Source organism: Eschrichtius robustus, chromosome 14, assembly GCF_028021215.1.
Source record: "Eschrichtius robustus isolate mEscRob2 chromosome 14, mEscRob2.pri, whole genome shotgun sequence".
NCBI lineage: Eukaryota > Metazoa > Chordata > Mammalia > Artiodactyla > Eschrichtiidae > Eschrichtius > Eschrichtius robustus.
In genome coordinates, this window is record NC_090837.1 from 41,242,059 (window position 1) to 41,260,641 (window position 18,583).

General features: G+C 37.8%; 1 protein-coding gene across 3 annotated transcripts in view; it reads right to left on the reverse strand.

The window, feature by feature from the left end:
• The window catches only part of OSBPL1A (oxysterol binding protein like 1A), a 246,807-nt gene that overhangs the window by 128,764 nt on the left and 99,460 nt on the right, over positions 1-18,583 (reverse strand). For all 3 annotated transcript variants that reach the window (XM_068562862.1, XM_068562861.1, XM_068562863.1), the window contains exons 14-15: positions 17,507-17,588; positions 4,426-4,532 (exon numbers count right to left, since the gene is read on the reverse strand). In XM_068562862.1, coding sequence (XP_068418963.1) covers positions 4,426-4,532; positions 17,507-17,588 — 189 coding nt within the window. The remainder of the gene's footprint in view (positions 1-4,425; positions 4,533-17,506; positions 17,589-18,583) is intronic.

The window sequence follows — 18,583 nt, forward strand, 5'->3', positions numbered from 1 at the left end:
GAAGGCCACCCACAGAAACGTAGGGAATACTAACATGCAAAGCACAGGCAGAAGAAAAGATGCTTTAGAAGTAGACTGAGGAGGAGTTGCTACACAGGAAAGAGAAGCCAGAAGAGGGAGGCACCATGGAAATCACAGAGAAGCATTCCAAAAAGCAAGCAGTAGTCAAATGCCAGACCCTTTAAAAAGACAAGCAAGATAATTTAAAGATGTTCTCTGATTAGCAACAAGGAGATATTGGCAAGAATGGTCTCAGTGGACTAGTTGAGGTATAAAGAAGTAGAAACAGAAGGTGTCACATTTTCAAAAATGGAACTGGAAAGGGATGTAGGGAGATAGAAGCTACAAGGGAGAATTCAGAAGAAGAGAGTAGCTGTTTTTGAAGATAGGAGACAGATGCCTCCAACAAAAGGAAAAAAGAAAGATAAAAATCAGAATGAGGGACTGGTGGGGAGTTGGTAGCATGTACAATGATCGCCTAACGTTTGACAAAAAATTTTGCTCAGAATAGAGATGAGAGAGAGAAAGGTGAAGGCCTGAAAGATATAAACACTGCAAATGAAAGAGAGAGGGATTAAAGGACTCTGAACAGCTCAGGAAGCTAACTGAGTATTAGAAACCATGACTTTATAGAGTTATCAGTCCACATGAGGGCATGAATTCTCTCCAAAGACTTTAGCATCTGGTCCAGAGTAGCAAGTACCTTTGGTTGGTTCCAACTGGGAGTCTGAATCGTTCCATTACACCACAAGCTTGGCATCACTATCGTCCCAACCATACATTTGGGTTACATCCCTTTAGCAGTGAGGAGATTTAACATTTTATAAGTGAGTTTACACTAAAAACTGATTAGACTCATAATATCGAGGGGAGCTCAATAATACACAGACCCAGAAGGGCACCGATGATGACTTCTGAATGACATTTTAACCACTTCTGATACCACCCTTGGGTGAGGAGAACTGTAGAAACAATGATTCATGAAACCAGTTTCTAGCCTTTTGAATGGAACTCTCAAAACAAGGTTAAAGAAAAACCACAGCCTTCACATTCTATTATAGTATGTTTACCAAGTATATCATAAAACATACAGTAAGGTTGCCTTTAGTAGATCAATCACAACTTTACAGCTTATCTTATATATTGCCGGGTTTTTTCCGACAACATAAGTAGTGTTATTTCAAGTAAAATACGCCTACATAATGCCTCATTTATGTAGAGGTCACGTGGATACCTGGAATATCTAGGCTGTATCAGAGAATCTCCAAATAAGCAAAGAACACCCACATACCAGAAGGCCCCAGACCCTAAGGCCTGTGCTCATTGTCAAGCCCTAAGTTTCTCACACTAAGCCAGCTTACTCTTACTGTGGACATAATTTTACCAAGTTTGGTTACTGGTTTTCTTTTTAACAAACGGGAGATTAGTATGAGTAAATCAGAAGGGATCAGTATTCCACTGCTAGAGACAAGCACCCAGTTGTTCTAAAAAACAGGAGAGAAGAAAATTTTAGAACCGTAAGGAGTAAAAAGGAATTCGAAAAGCATTAGCAGGATTGGGCCATTTAATCAAAAGAGTCCTGTAAACATTATCCCCCGATGGTATCTCTGTATTAACGCAAAGAGTAATTACAAACATACAAAAGGACAATCCTGAGGCACCCAGAAGAGATAAAGTATGAAACCTTCAGTTTAAGAAGTAAATGTGTAAGATTCAGAGTAACTGTCCTCAAAAAAGGTTAGAATAAAAACGTTTTTTCTGCCACTGGGGCTGGGGTCACTTACACCTACCGGGTCCCTATTCTGTGCCAGGTGCTACACAGTGTTTTGCCAATCGGATATCATTTACTTCTCAAAACCCTCTTTTTTGGTTGGTCACCACTTTGAAAAGGAGATTGTGTTTTACTGAGGTGAAGACAGAGATTACATAGCAGAGCCAGGAACTGGACTCAGGTCTATGTGAGTTCAAGCTTATAGTTGCTCTTCTAGTGAAGTTTTTGGATAATGAAAATAAAATTTATGATGCCTGATACATAAGGCATTACAGTGCACAATTATTCCGCTCTGACCTCAATTAAGCAATTAAATTCCTATGTTGTAATTCTTAACTACTTGATAAAGACCAACTTCAATGATGCCATTTATCTTTCAAATATTTTTTAGGCCTTCTCATCGTCTATAATCGTATTTCTCAGAGGGAAATCCATGGATTTCTACTGAGGGCCCCACAGGGTTGATATTTCATAGAACTACTAAAAAGAAAAATCTTAAAATACTCTAAAAACAATAAATGCCATTTACTAAATGAATACTTTGTGCTCTTGTGATATGCTAATATGGTCTATATACATATTATTCATCTACATACATCTGATCTCCACACCCAACCATCAGGTGTTTACATATCTTCATTCTTCAGAAACTTGCCCAAGGTCCCACAATCGGTTAGGGAAAGACTGAGATTTAAAAGAGGTCCATTAGACTTTCAGACCAGGGCTCTTAATGACTTTCTACATGGTCTCTCTTATATGAAAGATGAAGGTATCAAAGTTCAGAGAACTTAAGTAGCCCATCATCTCTTAAATAGTAAGTAATAAGGATGGAAACACAACACAATCATTCCACAGTCAAATAAATTTTCTTTAGACAACACCACCTCCTCCCAAAACAAGATAAAACCAATGTTAAAGACACAGAAGCTCCAAGATGCCATCAGAAAAAGGGGTCACAAGTGTTCATTAGACAGCATCCTACAATAACAACCGTGGACTTACACTCAGGGCTTACTATGTGTCAGAAACTATGCTAAGCATTTTGCTTACAATTATCTTACTTAATCCTGATGACTAATTTTAAAGGCGTAAAGAGGTTAATTAGGCTAAACTTTAGGCTAATATTCTTGCACATGTAAATCTACACACAGAGGTGACTACCTAGGCTATTTTTTTTTTTTAATCTGTTAAAGATTAGGATAGGTTGGCTTCTTCAGAAATTAAAGTACTTCTAATCTAGTGTTCGCCGTAAAACTATACAACCCGAGAACAAAAAAGTTGCCAATACATTCATCAGATACCACACAGGAGATGTGAATTTAGTTTTACAAGGTAATATTACCTGAATCCTGTAACATCATAATTTGTTCTGTTCTGCAATGCTATCATCCTATTTGGATTTATTTAGGTCACTAAATCATTCCTCATTTAAACAAGCTAGAATATGAAATTTGCAAAGCACCAAAAATAGAAATGCTGAGAAGGGATATTTTCAAGCACCATTAGGAGAATCAACCATTTAACATGTTTAATGAACAATTATGTTTTCCCATGGTATTTAATAGAATTCTGTTGAAAGACTTTCTGTAAGTTTGTTTTAAATTAATTCAGATTATTATCACATATTTTTTCTTATTCTCCAAATAAAATAATTATGGAATTTGTGGTATACATAACAAACAGAGCATTTTAAAAATTTCACATGAATTCACAAGGCTTATTTTAATGATGGGAAAATAAAATTTTAGATCCTTACATATAAGAGAAACATATATAAGAACATTTTCATCTATCTTGTTTTACACCAAAACCTAATCTCTAACCAAAAGGCACAAATCAATTGTAACAAGAATAAGAAAGTCAGGGTCCTTGGAGGGTACTGTGCTAAGTGAAGTAAGTCAAACAGAGGAAAAACAAATACCATATGATTTTACATATATGTGGAACCTAAAAAAAAAGAAAGAAAAAAAAAAAACAAATTTGGTGTCTTAATCTTAAAAGTTGAAGATTAAACATGTGTAGAAATTAAATGGAAAACAAAGCCTATTGCTACTTGGCTTGCAGTAAAATCATGAAAATGAAGGAAAAAACATAAAAAAGAAAAATCTTAGTTCAGACAAAACACACCTTAATGACTTTTCAGTCCTTAGAAAAAGAGTTACTAATGGATGGCATACCACTTTTACTCATATTTGGAAGATCAAATGGCAAATTTTTAAATGGGAGAGAGCAAGCAGCCAAGAGCACAAAACAATATTTAATCCATTAAGCTGAGTTCACATAGGTAAGTATGATAACAATCTATTTTCTAATTAAAAGTATATATTTTTCATATAGAGACCTTTTGTTTCTAGAATATTTTCATATTCCGTCTTATCAAAATGTCACGACAACCCTGAGTAGATCAACTTTAAACATACTTGTTAAATATGGGTACATAAACAAATTAAATGATATGAACAGAAGTTATTTCAGAATTATTCTGCTTAATCAAGAATAAATAAGTTCTAACTTTTGGTGAAAAATGAAGCTGTCGTTGCCTTTATTAACCCTATTTTCTCCTACCTTTGGACAGTCTGAAAGCAATGATGTGTTGGATGATCAAGTGTGACACCCAAACAATTATTTGAAAAATTCAGTTCCAAACTACCTACCCCTTCTTGTTTGGTGAAGAGATTAAGGCAATCACTCAAAGCTACACAAGTTTCTCTAGAAGCTTCAGAGACAACTTCAACTTTCTGAAGGAATGATGGAAGCATTTCTATAAATAAAAAAATAAAGAAAATGAGTGGGATTTTAAGTAATCTTAAAGTAAACTAAGACCACAAACATATTTTTATACCTACTAACCTCATGTTTCCTTCTAGCTGCCTTAAGCAAAGCATATAGTATATTCCTTGGGCATCATAATTAAGCACCTACTGTATACAGGGCACATAAATTAGTACAGAAAAAGAAAGAACAAAGCCTTGACTTAGAAAAGCCTATATCCTAAAAGGAGAAGAGCCAGGACCTATTAAAAAAATTAAAAAAGGTTCATAGGAATAAATAACATAATGTTTAAGAAAAACAGCTGTCAAGAAGGACTGATATCATTACTTATAAAACATTAACATTTCCTTTCATGATATTCATTACTAGGTAAGTAATTTTATTCAAAGGCAAAGTGCTAAAAAGAGACAAAAATAATCCTGTAGTTGACAATGATGGCTAACAGATCTGAAGGCGGCATTAACTCAACTTCCCCTACTTTTTTTTTTTTTAAATCTCATTAATAGGTTTTTAATATGATTTTTTTAAATTTACTTATTTATTTTTTTTATTTTTGGCTGCGTTGGGTCTTCCTTGCTGCATGCATGCTTTCTCTAGTTGCAGTGAGCAGGGGCTACTCTTCATTGTGGTGCGTGGGTGTCTCATTGCGTTGGCTTCTCTTGTTGCGGAGCACGGGCTCTAGGCACGCGGGCTCTAGAGCGCAGGCTCAGTAGTTGTGGCGCATGGGCTTCATTGCTCCGCAGCATGTGGGAACTTCCCGGACCAGGGCTTGAACCCTTGTCCCCTGCATTGGCAGGCAGATTCTTAACCACTGCGCCACCAGGGAAGCCCTCCTCTACTTCTTATTTGGATAAATGTTTCGTATAAATACGTCTTTCACTCTCAAAAATATGTCCCTGTCAAGGTCCAGCATCTTTCAGTATGTGTTAAGTTGGGAAATAAATGATAATATCAGTATTTCCCCTGGACCCTTAAAGAAAATCTTAATCCACTTTACCATTACGGAAAACAAACAAACAAACAAACAAAACATAATAACATAACGTTGGCAAAAGAAAGCTGTAAAATACACACACATCACTTAAACAAGTGAAACGTCATATCCTGTCCAGATTAATGTGACAGAAGTGTACAGTTGAAATAGCTTGGGATTTTATATTGATTATACATTAGATCCTTTACATCTGTCCCGTCCATCAAATAAAAAAAATTAAGAAAGTTTTAAGAAAAAATAACTTAAAAGAGAAAGACAATTAAATCTGGAGCATCCTATGTATTTTAAGTAATCTTGATTTACCTAAAACACTATTCTTAAAACATGGTAAACAAGGTCAATAAACAAAGAATCAGGTAAATCCAAATGCCAGCAATTTGCAATGATTAGGCCATAAAACAGTGGGTCCCATCAAGAAACAAAAGTTTTCAAATGGGAAATGGAAAGAAAAATAAAATCTACAGAGAACATATGACAAATTATTTAGCCATTATTCTAAGTGATAAAGTTGTATTGCTCTGTTTTGTTCTTTTTTAAATTTTCCAAATTTTTTATATGAACATGATTTATTTCAGCAAAGACAAGTCCTTTTCTTGGAAAAATTATTTCTCAAAACTCATAAGGCAAAAATGGGCAACAAAAGGAAAAGGTCAGGGACTTCCCTGGTGGTGCAGTGGTTAAGAATCCACCTGCCAATGCAGGTGACACGGGTTCGAGCCCTGTTCCAGGAAGATCCCACTTGCCGCGGAGCAACTAAGCCCGTATTCCACAACTGCTGAGCCTGAGCTCTAGAACCCGTGAGCCACAACTACTGAACCCGTATGCTGCAACTCCCGAAGCCTGCGCGCCTAGAGCCCATGCTCCGCAACAAGAGAAGCCACTGCAGTGAGAAGCCCCTGCACCGCAACGAAGGGTAGCCCCCACTCGCCACAACTAGAGAAAGCCCACGTGCAGCAACGAAGACCCAACGCAGCCAAAAATAAAACAAACAAATAAATAAATTTATAAAAAAAGAAAAAAGAAGGAAAATGTCAGAGTGAATGAAAGTAATAAGAGTCTTTCATTAATATCTGGATATAAACACCAAATGACATTTTATCATATTTTTCATCTTATGGAATAGAATTTCCTAGCTATTCTTAATAATACCCAAATAATTGAAAACTACTATATTCTAAAATAATTTTGACTTTACATACTTTTTCTTTTTGAATCTTTGATACACACTGTAAAGATTTATTCTGTACTTAGTTGCTAAATAGCAAAAGACAGTACCATATGCTAGATGCCATGTGACTTAAATAGTACCTCAACAGATGTTTTACACAGAGCTGGGGACCAGGGATGTGAGGAGATGCACAAGAAAAAACAGACACAGCCTCTGCCTTCCACAAATTATCTGGGTAATCTAGAAATTTTCCATTTTCATGGCACAAAGGATAGGTAGCATAGCCATTCATGGATACATTTCTTTTTATTAAATGCCATCACATGCTTAACCATCTCCAATTTTGTCTATGTTTTAGATACCTCACTTAAGATACTTGTTGATTAGCATAAAACAAACATTAAATCTCTAAATAAATTTTAAGGAGAATTTTACAAATTTTTAAACAAAACTGACTCTGCAAGCTTTCAAAAGATATTCCAAGAAATATATATTAAGACAAGTTTTTATAAGAATCTATTATTCAGAGTGTGTCAAATTCTTCTGTCCAAAACAGAGTCAAAAGTTACATAACTTGTCTAACAATCTAGTATTCAAACAAGATGTCAGAATTAATATTAACTTCCACGGTGGGACGGTGTAAAAACCATGGACTTTGGCAAATACTCTGGGCAGAGCTGCATATCAGGGCCAGTCGGTTCACACCGACGTGCCTCTTATACAATGTCGTCTGCATACTGATTACATAAAAGGAAAACTGCTAAGCTTCTAGAAAAGTTACCAACTGGGAAATCACTGCAAAATATGTTTTAGCCAACTAATATTTAGAGACTGAGCCGTAATAAATAAATGCAAAAAGGCCAGTATGTTAACATATCTGGCCTACTCTGAGAACTGGACACTGTTAATTTGAAAAAAAAAAAAAAAGTTATCTTTTGTACTAAAAATATTGTTGAACTCGGGAAAGATGCTGGAAGATCATATGTGAAAAGCTTAACTTTAGAGACATGTATAAAAAGCTCACAATCTGTCGTTTTCATGATTACACTGTACAATTTTTAATTGGGTAAGTTTTAAAACTAGTGGGGAAGAGCTTGTTTCTTGTTGTTAACAAACTAAACCTTAATACAGAAAACTTCCATTGTTCTCCTTATATAGAAAAAGTCCACACTCCTTAGACTAACATTTAAATCGTTCCATAAACAGTCAGCTTCAGCCAGACGGTTTTCCTGGAAATATTTGTTTTCCTAGAAATATTAACCTATTATATTTTACTGCTTCTAAACCTTTGTTAAAGATGTTCCGTCTTCCGTGAATAATGGAAATAATAATTATTCATATTCAGAAGTTTCCCCACTTAACTAAAACCTTTTTTTTTCAAGGCCAAGTTTAAATGCTATCCTCCCCATTGAGCCTTCCCTTAAATATCACTGTGGGATGTGACCTCTCCTACTGGACTCCAAAAGTAGCCACATCCACTTGTAATAGAGAACATGGGTATTGTACGTATGCTGAATCTCTGCTACCCTCGGTAAACTCTAAACCTCTTTAAGCCCCCAAAGACCATGCACTGAACTTCGTACAAAGAAAAGACTCAAATGTTAGAAGACTAAGGAAAATAATAAAAATATTTTATTCCCATGGCTTACACAGAAAATCCAAATAGTTTTGGATTATTTTATTTTACATCAAAAGAGTTACTGTATTTTAGTTTAAAAATATATAAGATACAAACATTTTCATTTATATTACTACAGGTTGTCTAATTAGGGCAGATTGATAAATTATTTAAAACTACATTTTCTTTTTACTTGAGGCATAAGAAAATATAGTTTGCCTGTTTTTCAACATTCACTCAAATATTTCTATCACTGGGGATAAGATATTTTAAAAAAATAAACTGGATGAATGGCATTTCATTCCCTCAACCTAGCCCTTCCGGGAACAGTGCTGCCTTAAGTGTGTTTTCTTTTGTTACGGTAAACACAAACAGCACAGAGAATAAACAGTCCCAAAACTATCTCGTGACAAAGCTAAGGTCATAGGAAATAAAGAAAATATCAAAATAAGACAATTTCTCTCTTGTGGTGAAAAAAATGCAGTGCATCTGACTACGTGCATGAGAGACATGGTCTAACCTGCATGAGAAGAGGTGTTTTTAAAGTTATGTCATACTCAATTGGAATTATATAAATGCCTCAAGAAAATCAGTACTCTCTCCTCAAAATGGAGAAAAAGATGTCTGCACATAAAAATCAACTATTCTTCTAAAAAACTTCTATTACATAAAGCCATAACTTAAAAAAAATCGAGATTGGTAACGTTATATAAGATGTAAGAATATAAATTTATCTGTTTCTTGTTCAAATTAAGATGATTAGCTTGAAATCAATCACCCACTAAACAAGTACCACTGACCATTCCATCTGTATGTCTACATCTATACAACACGCTAGTTGCAACAGAAGTATAAAATATATAGTTCAGAACAGCATGTGTTAAATGAGTTAAAGCATGAGTTAAGTAAGAATAAGAATAAAAGGGATGTTATAAGATATAAATAGCAAACAAATTGTACATACATAAAAAATGTTACATATTCAGAGAAAAGAGTTACCATTATGGGATGCAGTAATAAAGTGGAGTTTGATAAAAGTAATGGGACTTGAGCCTGATCTTGAAGAATAAGCTTTTTTATTGTTAAATACAATGCCCAATAGACGAACATATCCAAAATATCTATAACTATTATTTTCAGATAGTACTGAAAATACTGGTCCTGAGAAGAAGAGAGTCACAGAACTATGAGAACTCGAGAGGTTAGAGGATTTGCATCTATCATTTATTGAGTGGCTACCACATGGCAGGCACTACACTCCAGCTGCTGGAGATAGGGCGTAAGTAACTGAGAAACAGTTTTTGTCCTTACAAAACTTGCAGTCTAGCAAGGAAAACAGAAAATAAAACAATTATTATTGAATGATCAGAGGGAGTCTTCAGAATAGTAAAAGGGAAAACATATTTGTTGGAAAAAATAAATTGAATTAATTTAAAATTTTAGAAAAGAGTGTACCAGTTAGGAAGACCTTTTGGGGTTAAAACAGGGAAGAAGCCAGCAGAACTATGAAATGTATTTTGCATTCTTTTGCAAATAAGAGTGAACGGAAGGCTTCCCTGGTGGTGCAGTGATTAAGAAACCGCCTGCCAATGCAGGCGACATGGGTTTGAGTCCTGGTCCGGGAAGATCCCACATGCCGCGGAGCAACTAAGCCCGTGTGCCACAACTACTGAGCCTGCAAGCCAGGAACTACTGGACCTGAGTGCCACAACTACTGAGCCCGCATGTGTAGAGCCTGTGCTCCATGACAAGAGAAGCCACTGTAATGAGAAGCCTGTGCACTGCAATGAAGAGCAGCCCCCGCTTGCCACAACTAGAGAAAGCCTGCGCACAGCAACAAAGACCCAACGCAGCCAAACATAAATAAATAAATAAATAAATAAATTGGGAAAAAATAAAGGCTATCATTGGATTTGCATCACTCCTGACTGTACTGTCCTGGCAATGAGCTCCTAACCTTATTTGTGGTAGTGATCTTGTGAGAAAAACCAGTCAACAAAGTAAATGATTCAGGTAGAGTCACATGTGACCCAGGGAGCTCTGCCTCCAGCAGAGTCAAGAGAGAAGCACTAGTAGGGTCTGTGCCCCAACAAATAAGGTGAAGAGTGAGAGAATTTGATGATGTTTTCTCCTATAGACTGGGCAAAATAAATACGAGTAATAAATCACTTAGTTTCATAACCACTTTGCATCTCTATTTGACTCCTCAACCTGGCTGCCTGAAAGGAAGCCTGGACCTGGGACAGCAGCTCCCTCTCCAGTGCCCTGTATGACAGGCCTGGGCAGGAGCAGCTGTGGTGGCCTGAGCTCTGCTTGCTCTTCCCGCCCCTTCTAAGACCTGAGGAGGCTGGGTCTGCCCAGAGGGGAAGATGGAAACACAAAGTGCTACAGTGAAGGGGATTAGTGCCACGACAGGGAAAGTGGAGGGTGATTTGGAAACACATAGTAAGAACACTTAGGCCCGTCTTAGAGAAGCCAAGAAGTTTCTAGAAGCTACACTTAAAAGATGAGGAAAAGCTAGTACTTCACACAATGGGAACAAGACCGTAAAGCATGAGAAAAGTTCAGTGCTACTGAACATTGAGTAAGAGGAAGGAAGAGGTGAGAGGTGAGACTGTTGATGTGAGGAGACACAGGTCAAGGTAGAGTGCAATTACCCTAAGGCACTGAAGGCCACAAGACCTGATCTGTCTTTAGAGGCACCTCTCAAACCACACCGTGGAACACTCCCTGGAGGCAGCATGGCCAGACAAGAGGGGCGGCAACCTACAGGCAGGACGGCGGTGGCCTACGTCAGTGTACTGATGGGGGGACAGAGAAGGGGACAATGGAGAGACAAAGGAGACACAGAACGTGCTGCGCAGGAAGGATGCGCTCCAAGGTTAAGATGACTCCAAGGTTTGGGCTCAGGAAATTGTATCAAACGGTCATGTGTTCTTTCAGATGAAAAATACCAGAAAGAACCTCAGGACAAGAAAAGAGAAGAAAAAAATTGACAGGAAAAATAAAGAGGATTTCTTTGTTGCGAGCTGGAAACTTCAGCCCTGCATCAATCCCACTGTCCCCTTGAACTTCTGAACGGGAGACTATAAGGATTTGTACAGCATCTCAACTACAGCAGCCAAGTGACTGTCCTCAACAAATTCTACCTTTCACTGTAGATGCAGATCTAGGGATGAAAATGTGTAACCTTTTCTAGGTCATAGATCAAAAGTTTAGGAGTAAATACAGATTTCTCCATTCAGCCCAGACTCATTATTGGCTAAGAGCAGTCTCTGGAGCCAGGGTGCCTAGGGGCACACCCCGTCTGGTATTTTACTAGCTGTGTGACCTAAGACAAGTTACCTAAGCTCTCTGTGTCCCTGTTAGCTTATTTATAAAATGGACATAATAGTTGTTATGTGCTAACACTGGGTTGTCATAAGGAATAAAAGAGTTAATATATGCAAAGTATACAGAACAATGCACAAAAAAAGGCTGTATGTGGCTGCTGTTATTCTAGATAATACAATCTGTGGATTACTGATATATTTTACATTAGAAAGTGCATGGGACACTTGTGGTACCTGGCTTACTAAGTTCATGGAGAAACATCCCTCTAACCCCAACCCATAAAGATGCTGATAAAATAATAATAATAAAATAATATATAGCAGAGTTTGAAAGAACAAAATCCCAGATATGCTGGAAACCAACAGAAAAGTCAAGACTGACAGAAGAGGCGCGTGCCAGTGAGGGCATGGTAGGGAAGGCCAAGCACAGGGGTGTCAGAGGTCAGCTAGGACATAAAGCAGGGGCTGAAAGCCGTGCCTTCACACCTACATGAGGGGGAGATGTGGCTCTGGTCTCACCAAGCAGAGCAAGGCCTTGACCCCCAGTGAAAGCAGAAATGGGCTCAGGGAAGCAGTGAAGAAGGGCATTTTCTGCCTAGTACTGTGGGTGGGAATCATGAAAAATAGAAATCCCTAGCTCATGCTGCATCTAGATATGCAATCCAATTTTAAAACTATTACATCCTCAACAGAAACAGACACAGAACTACTGTGTAGGGACACTTCCATAATCCAGGAGGCAGAAAAAAACAAGCTCTCAATAAAAAGCTAAAATCCACCGTGAAGGAAACAATCCATCCCAAGGGACAGTTAGCCACAACAACTTGAGATGTAAGAACATGCTGAAAAGGGCTTTAACTTTACACGCTTAAAATTATGAGAGATAAAGTTTGAAATATATGCAACATGAAAGAGCAGGCTTCTATGGAAAAACATTAAAACTTTAAAACCACCACCTAGAATTTCTAGAATTATGAAATACAATTAGGATCAGAAAGTCAAAGGATTAAACAGACAAAACAGATCAAACTGAGAAAGAAACTGAAACTAGAAAACAGATCTGAGGAAACTGCTCAGAATGTAACAGAAAAATAGAAAGAGAATGAGGAACTAAGAGGTGGGGGGATAAATAAGAAGGTTCCACACATACCCACGAGGAGTTTCAGCAGAAGAGAACAGAACGAATGAAGAAGCACAGTGTGAGGAGAGAATGGCGAAGAACTTTCCCAGATTGAAGAAAGAATGAATGAGTCTTTGAATTAAAAACCGTCTCAAGCAGCAGATATTAAGACAGATTAAAACTGCAAACCACCAAAGACAAAGTGGAGATCTTTGAAAAGCCATAAGTGAACATAAAAAGAAAAAAAAAAAAAAGACTGTTCACCAAAGAATCATCATTAGACTATCAGAAGCCAGAAGAAATTGGAATCACATCTTCAAAATGCTAATGGACGGTAACTAACCCAGTGGGGGTAAAATAAAGATCTAGATGAGAGAGAAATTCAACCACCCACAGGTCCTCAGTGGAAGAACTACTCAGAAGTCTGCCTCAGGAAAAACACTGAATCCAGAGAAGAGTAGGATATAAAAACCAATGGCACTGACTGCGGAACCCCTATTGGTAAAAGAATGCAAAACACTCTCCAGTGTGGACAGCTTCTTCCCCAATTTGTTTGTCTCTATAAGGTCTCACCGAATGGTACGCTCTGTTCACTCATTAACTTGACAGAACAAATGCAGTACTTGTTTCTCCCTGAGTTCAACAGAAATAAGTTATAAATTTATTAGCTAAATATGTTATTCATTTTATTCACTCAAAATGCGTGTGTGTGTGTGTGTGTGTGTGTGTGTGTGGATGGGAGGGGAGGGGAGGAAGGAGAGGGGGAGAAAGAGGCAAGCGAGCACAGCACCTACCACATGCCCTGCACTGTTTAGGAGCTGAATATAATCGGTGAATAAAACAGACCAAAGTTCCTCCCTTCGTGGAGTTTACATTCCAAAAGGAGAGGCAGACAATCAACTCCACACACATATATAGGAAGGTTGATAAGTGACAAAGAGAAGAATAACACAAGGAAGGGGATAGCCCGTGCTGGAGCTGGAAGTTTAGCCGGGACTTGGTATCAGTAATGTCCTGGCAGGAAGAGCCGGCAAAGTCAAAGTGTAACTGAAAAGAATTTTAAAAAGAGATGACTCACAAAGATGAGGAGCGTGAGTGAACTAACAGAGAGGCATGCAGGACAGTTACTACCCTGGGACAGAGGGGCCAAGGGAAGGTACAGTAGGAGCGGGAGTCACAGAACGGGGCCCTGGGCCGGGTGGAGCCCAGCAGCAGGGTCAGACCACAGCCGGCAGGAGGGAGCAGGGTAACCCCGACCTACTCCTCCTCCCACCCCTCCACCCATCTCCGCACAGGACCTCCCATTTGCTGGACCCAATCAGAGGGCCAAGGGCAAAGAAGCCCTAGTGATACTTCTAAAGTCGACAGTGATCACGGGCCCAGGGCACCAAGCAGGGCAGAGAACAGCCGTGGGGGAGCAAACCAGTACAGGAGGCAAGAGAGGGCCTCAGTCGGAAGGTTCTGCTGGAGTAGAGACCTGGGGAGGGAGGGCGAACCCTGGAGTAAAGCCTTACAGGCAGAGGTGCCAGAACACCCGCCCAGGCCCAAGGCAGCTTTGAGGGACAGCAAGAAGGCCAGTGAGGCTGGAGAGAGGCAGGCGGGGGAAGCAGGAGATGAAGACAGAGATGAGAGGGGACTGCAAGGCTCTGCAGATCATTAGAAGGACTCTGTCTTTCACTCTAAGTGAGAAGACCTGGAAGCAAATGGATGTTCTGAGCAAAGGACATCAACCCGCTGATGCTTTAGAAAGATCCCCGGGGCAGGGACGGTAGGGACAAGGGTGGGATCTGAGTCAGGAGGTTGTTTTAATAGTGCGTGTAGGAGACAAGCGTGGCTTAGACTGGGGTGGCAACAGTGAAGGTGGTGATGAGAATATTTACTCAAAGCCTAGAATTTTGAGGAGAGTTTTAAGTGGGTTGAATAAAAGTGCTTTTCCTTTTAAGATTTTTTTCTTTTAGATAACTGAAAACATGCTAATGTCTTTAACCAGGGATTTACTATATACATTTAGTAACATGCAATAAAGTACATGCATTAAACTTGGCATGTAAAGTAATATATCTTTTTTGGAAATTAACTTAGCAGTATATATCAACAGGCTCAAAAATGTTAATATACTTTCACCCATTAATCCCACTTCCAAGAATCCTATGGTAATAAAGTGATGTGATTAAATATAAATGTACAATACAACATTATTTATAATAGTCAAAACCTGGCTGCTACACCTAAGGGTAAATTTATGGTTGTCGGGGAGAAAAGATTGACTGCATGGCTTTCAGGAAGTCTTCCAAAAGTTTTATAAGTTTGAGTGGTTTTATTTGTTTTTGCAACCAGGCTTTTGGTAAAGATAAAATAGTAGAGATTTTAAAACAGCATTCTTTGCACCTTGAATGATGTGTTGCCAATGTCACATACATAAATTTGGCATTAATCCAGGCAGAAATTAGGTTTAAGGTCCACTCATGAAAACAAAAGCATTATTTTAATAGAGGACATTTCAGACCAAAGACACAGTGTTTGGTCAAAAGTGTTTACGGGGGTCACGGGGGAGAAGAATTGTAAATAAAGCTAAAAAATCAGTTTGTGATCGGGCTATGAAAGTCCTTAAATGCCAGGATAAAGAGTTTGCATTTTATTCTGTAGTTTCAAGGACACTTAAAAGATTTTCTCAACAGAAAAAAAAAAAAATTTATAATAATTTTTTTAAAAAGTAACTTTCTAAAATTAATCTGGCAGCAATAATGCAGTATTTCACAGAATTTGAGTTGGAAGAGTTCCTGAAAGGCTTCCGATTCAATTCCCTTGAAGGATGGAATGCAGGAGGTTCCCAAAGGCAGGGAGACTAAAGGACAGGCTGCTGCAGTGATTTGGATTGAGGTGGTGCAGAGCAGAACAGGTACCGTAGAAGACGCAATAAGGAAGAAGGGTGTTGAGTCTTAAAGTTCATGTTCATATAATTTCGTACTAAAATGTAAGACAACTAACAATTTCAACCACAAGAGCTGGACTCTTCCCACAAACATTTTAGTTTTTCATCTTGAGAAGTCACTGGCAAACTATGTAGGCAGTTTGGAACAGGATGTGTATCTATCAGCTTCCTTTAATACAACACATGGTACAAGATTATTCTGTACAATCCCTTGGCATTAAGAGCAGACTCAGTTACCTTCAAAACTCCAATTCCATTCATGAAATCATCTCAACCCTATTTACTTAGTATTTACATAAAATGTAGGTTTATTTATCTACACCAATCTTTCAGAAAATAACGTCTATAATTGCTTATGTATAAACCCACTGACTTTTACTGTAGATAATATGAAATAGCATTGTCAGATCACAGTCAAATATTTCAAAGTTTCCCAGATGACACTGTCCAAAATGAAATCACTCTTGCGGTACTGAGTATCATGTATGTCTCCAAGAGCACAAATGATGCATGCCATCATTATGAGTGACATGTCATACCAACGGTCTGAACCAAGAGATCTGACTCAAGGTTTAAAAGAAAAAAACAACGTAATTTAGTTGTAGTTCTCATATAATTTCTTTCTTTGGTCCAAGTTAAAGAAATTAATCCTTATATTTCATCTCACTCTGTACAGTTTCTGTATCTTTTAAATGTTGTTAGTATCTCTGCTTAGTTTTGATGGTTTTTGGTGAGGATGGTATTTTAAAAGCCCATTGATGGTCACAGTTGCATAGCTCTGTGAATATACTAAAAGCCACTGAACGGTATATTCCACATAGGTGAATTCTAGGCTTATGTGAATTATGTCTAATGAAGCTGTTATTATTTAAAAAGCCCATTGAGGATGAAGAGCCTTAAGTAATAAAATATTCTTGCTTGCAATTAATAATCAAAGTGACTTGACTGCTGTCCTTCCCAAAGCTATCATCACTCATATAAATACGTGTTTGTTGAACTGAAGTAAAGGGATGCCCAAGGTATATCTGGACAGATACAGAACATTTATGTTCAGTTTACTCTAATATTAACATTTCTTCACATTCCCTGGGCACACACAAACTAGATCATGATTAAAATGAGTAGTTAATCACAAACTCATAGACAACTCAGTTGATTATATTTTAGTGGAGTTATTTATAAACACATCACAGCTAAAATCTAAAGCAACTGTTAAGAGTCTTAAGTCTAAGGAACATGATAACTGTTTAATTTATAAAGTAATCAATAATTTTTTCTCAAAACCTAATTTGTGTATTGGATTTTATATTGGGATTTTGTATTTTGTATTGGATTGTATTTTGACTTTTGGAGTATTTATAATTAACTCCTGATAATTCATAACTAAAGGAGAGTAAAGGCATAAAAAATTACCTTTGAAAGGGAGATTAATAATTAGACAAATTCACACATACATCCACAGAAGGCAAAAGACTACCAACCCCTTCATTTTATAGATAGGGAAACCGAGGCTCAGAGAAATTAAATGTTCTGCTCAAAAGTAACAACTAATAAGTGGCAGAACAAGGATTCAAACCCAAGACAATTTGACCGCAAAATCCAAGTCTTCTGGGATTCATAAACAGTCTCACTACGTAGCCTAAACGAATTCACAGCCCCAGAAGGTTAACTTTAACTTTTTCAAATACAATTCTGAATTCAAACCCCAAAATTATCTAAAATGTATAGTCAACCAAAGGGTGAACATCTATGATAATGGGTTGTGTTCAAGAGTGGGGTGTGGGGTGTGTCTTTTTTACCTTTAGCCGCGTCACACTCCTTAATCATTCTGAGAAAGTTGGAAATTTCCCTGTCTAGTCTCTGTTGGCATGTCTGTGCTTTCTGGAAAAGGAAAAAAGAAGAAGACAAAGTTAAACTAATAAAGGATTTTTACAGTACATATGCTTTAATGTTTCCATCAAAACTTTTACTTCATAGGTTGATACACTGTAATAATTGAGACATATTCCTAACAGAGAAAAAGGTGAGAGAAAATTGCCTTAGAAACTGAATATAACCCTTAGTTAATCACGTACAGATTAATAAAAATAAATCTCTCTAAATTTTAAATACATTCAACATGTCAAACACGTACCATACAACTGCATTAATTACTTCTAATAACTCATTACACAATATATATCTGAGGAGTTAGATTCCTGATTTATTCAAACTTTTAGCAGGCTTGATTAAATTCATCGAGAAATTATAAAATGCACCCATTAAGAATATATATATATATTTTTTAAAGGAATTCCGTTATTTTTATTATTTATTTATTTTTAGCTGTGTTGGGTCTTCGTTTCTGTGCGAGGGCTTTCTCTAGTTGCGGCAAGCGGGGGCCACTCTTCATCGCAGTGCGCAGGCCTCTCACTATCGCGGCCTCTGTTGTTGCGGAGCACAGGCTCCAGACGCGCAGAGCTCAGTAGTTGTGGCTCACGGGCCCAGTTGCTCCGCGGCATGTGGGATCTTCCCAAAGCAGGGCTCGAACCCGCATCCCCTGCATTGGCAAGCTGACGCTCAACCACTGCACCCCCAGGGAAGCCCAAGAATATATTTTAAAAACTGCTTTTGCTTAAAAACTCCAGATGGTACGAACATTTGGAAACCACAAGCTGATTTTCGTTCAGCAATCTAAGTGCACACAGCCCTCACATAATCAGACCAATAAGGACATCTTCTTAGTAAGTAAAAGCTTGTAAAAATAAGGGACAGCATTCATTTTTTCCTTGTAATTTGAAATTTCTACATATTTAGATCCCTAAAAGCAAAACATAAATACAGAGTTTCATGATGTACGTTGCATCCCATCTTAGTATAGATTTGGAAGTCCAAAA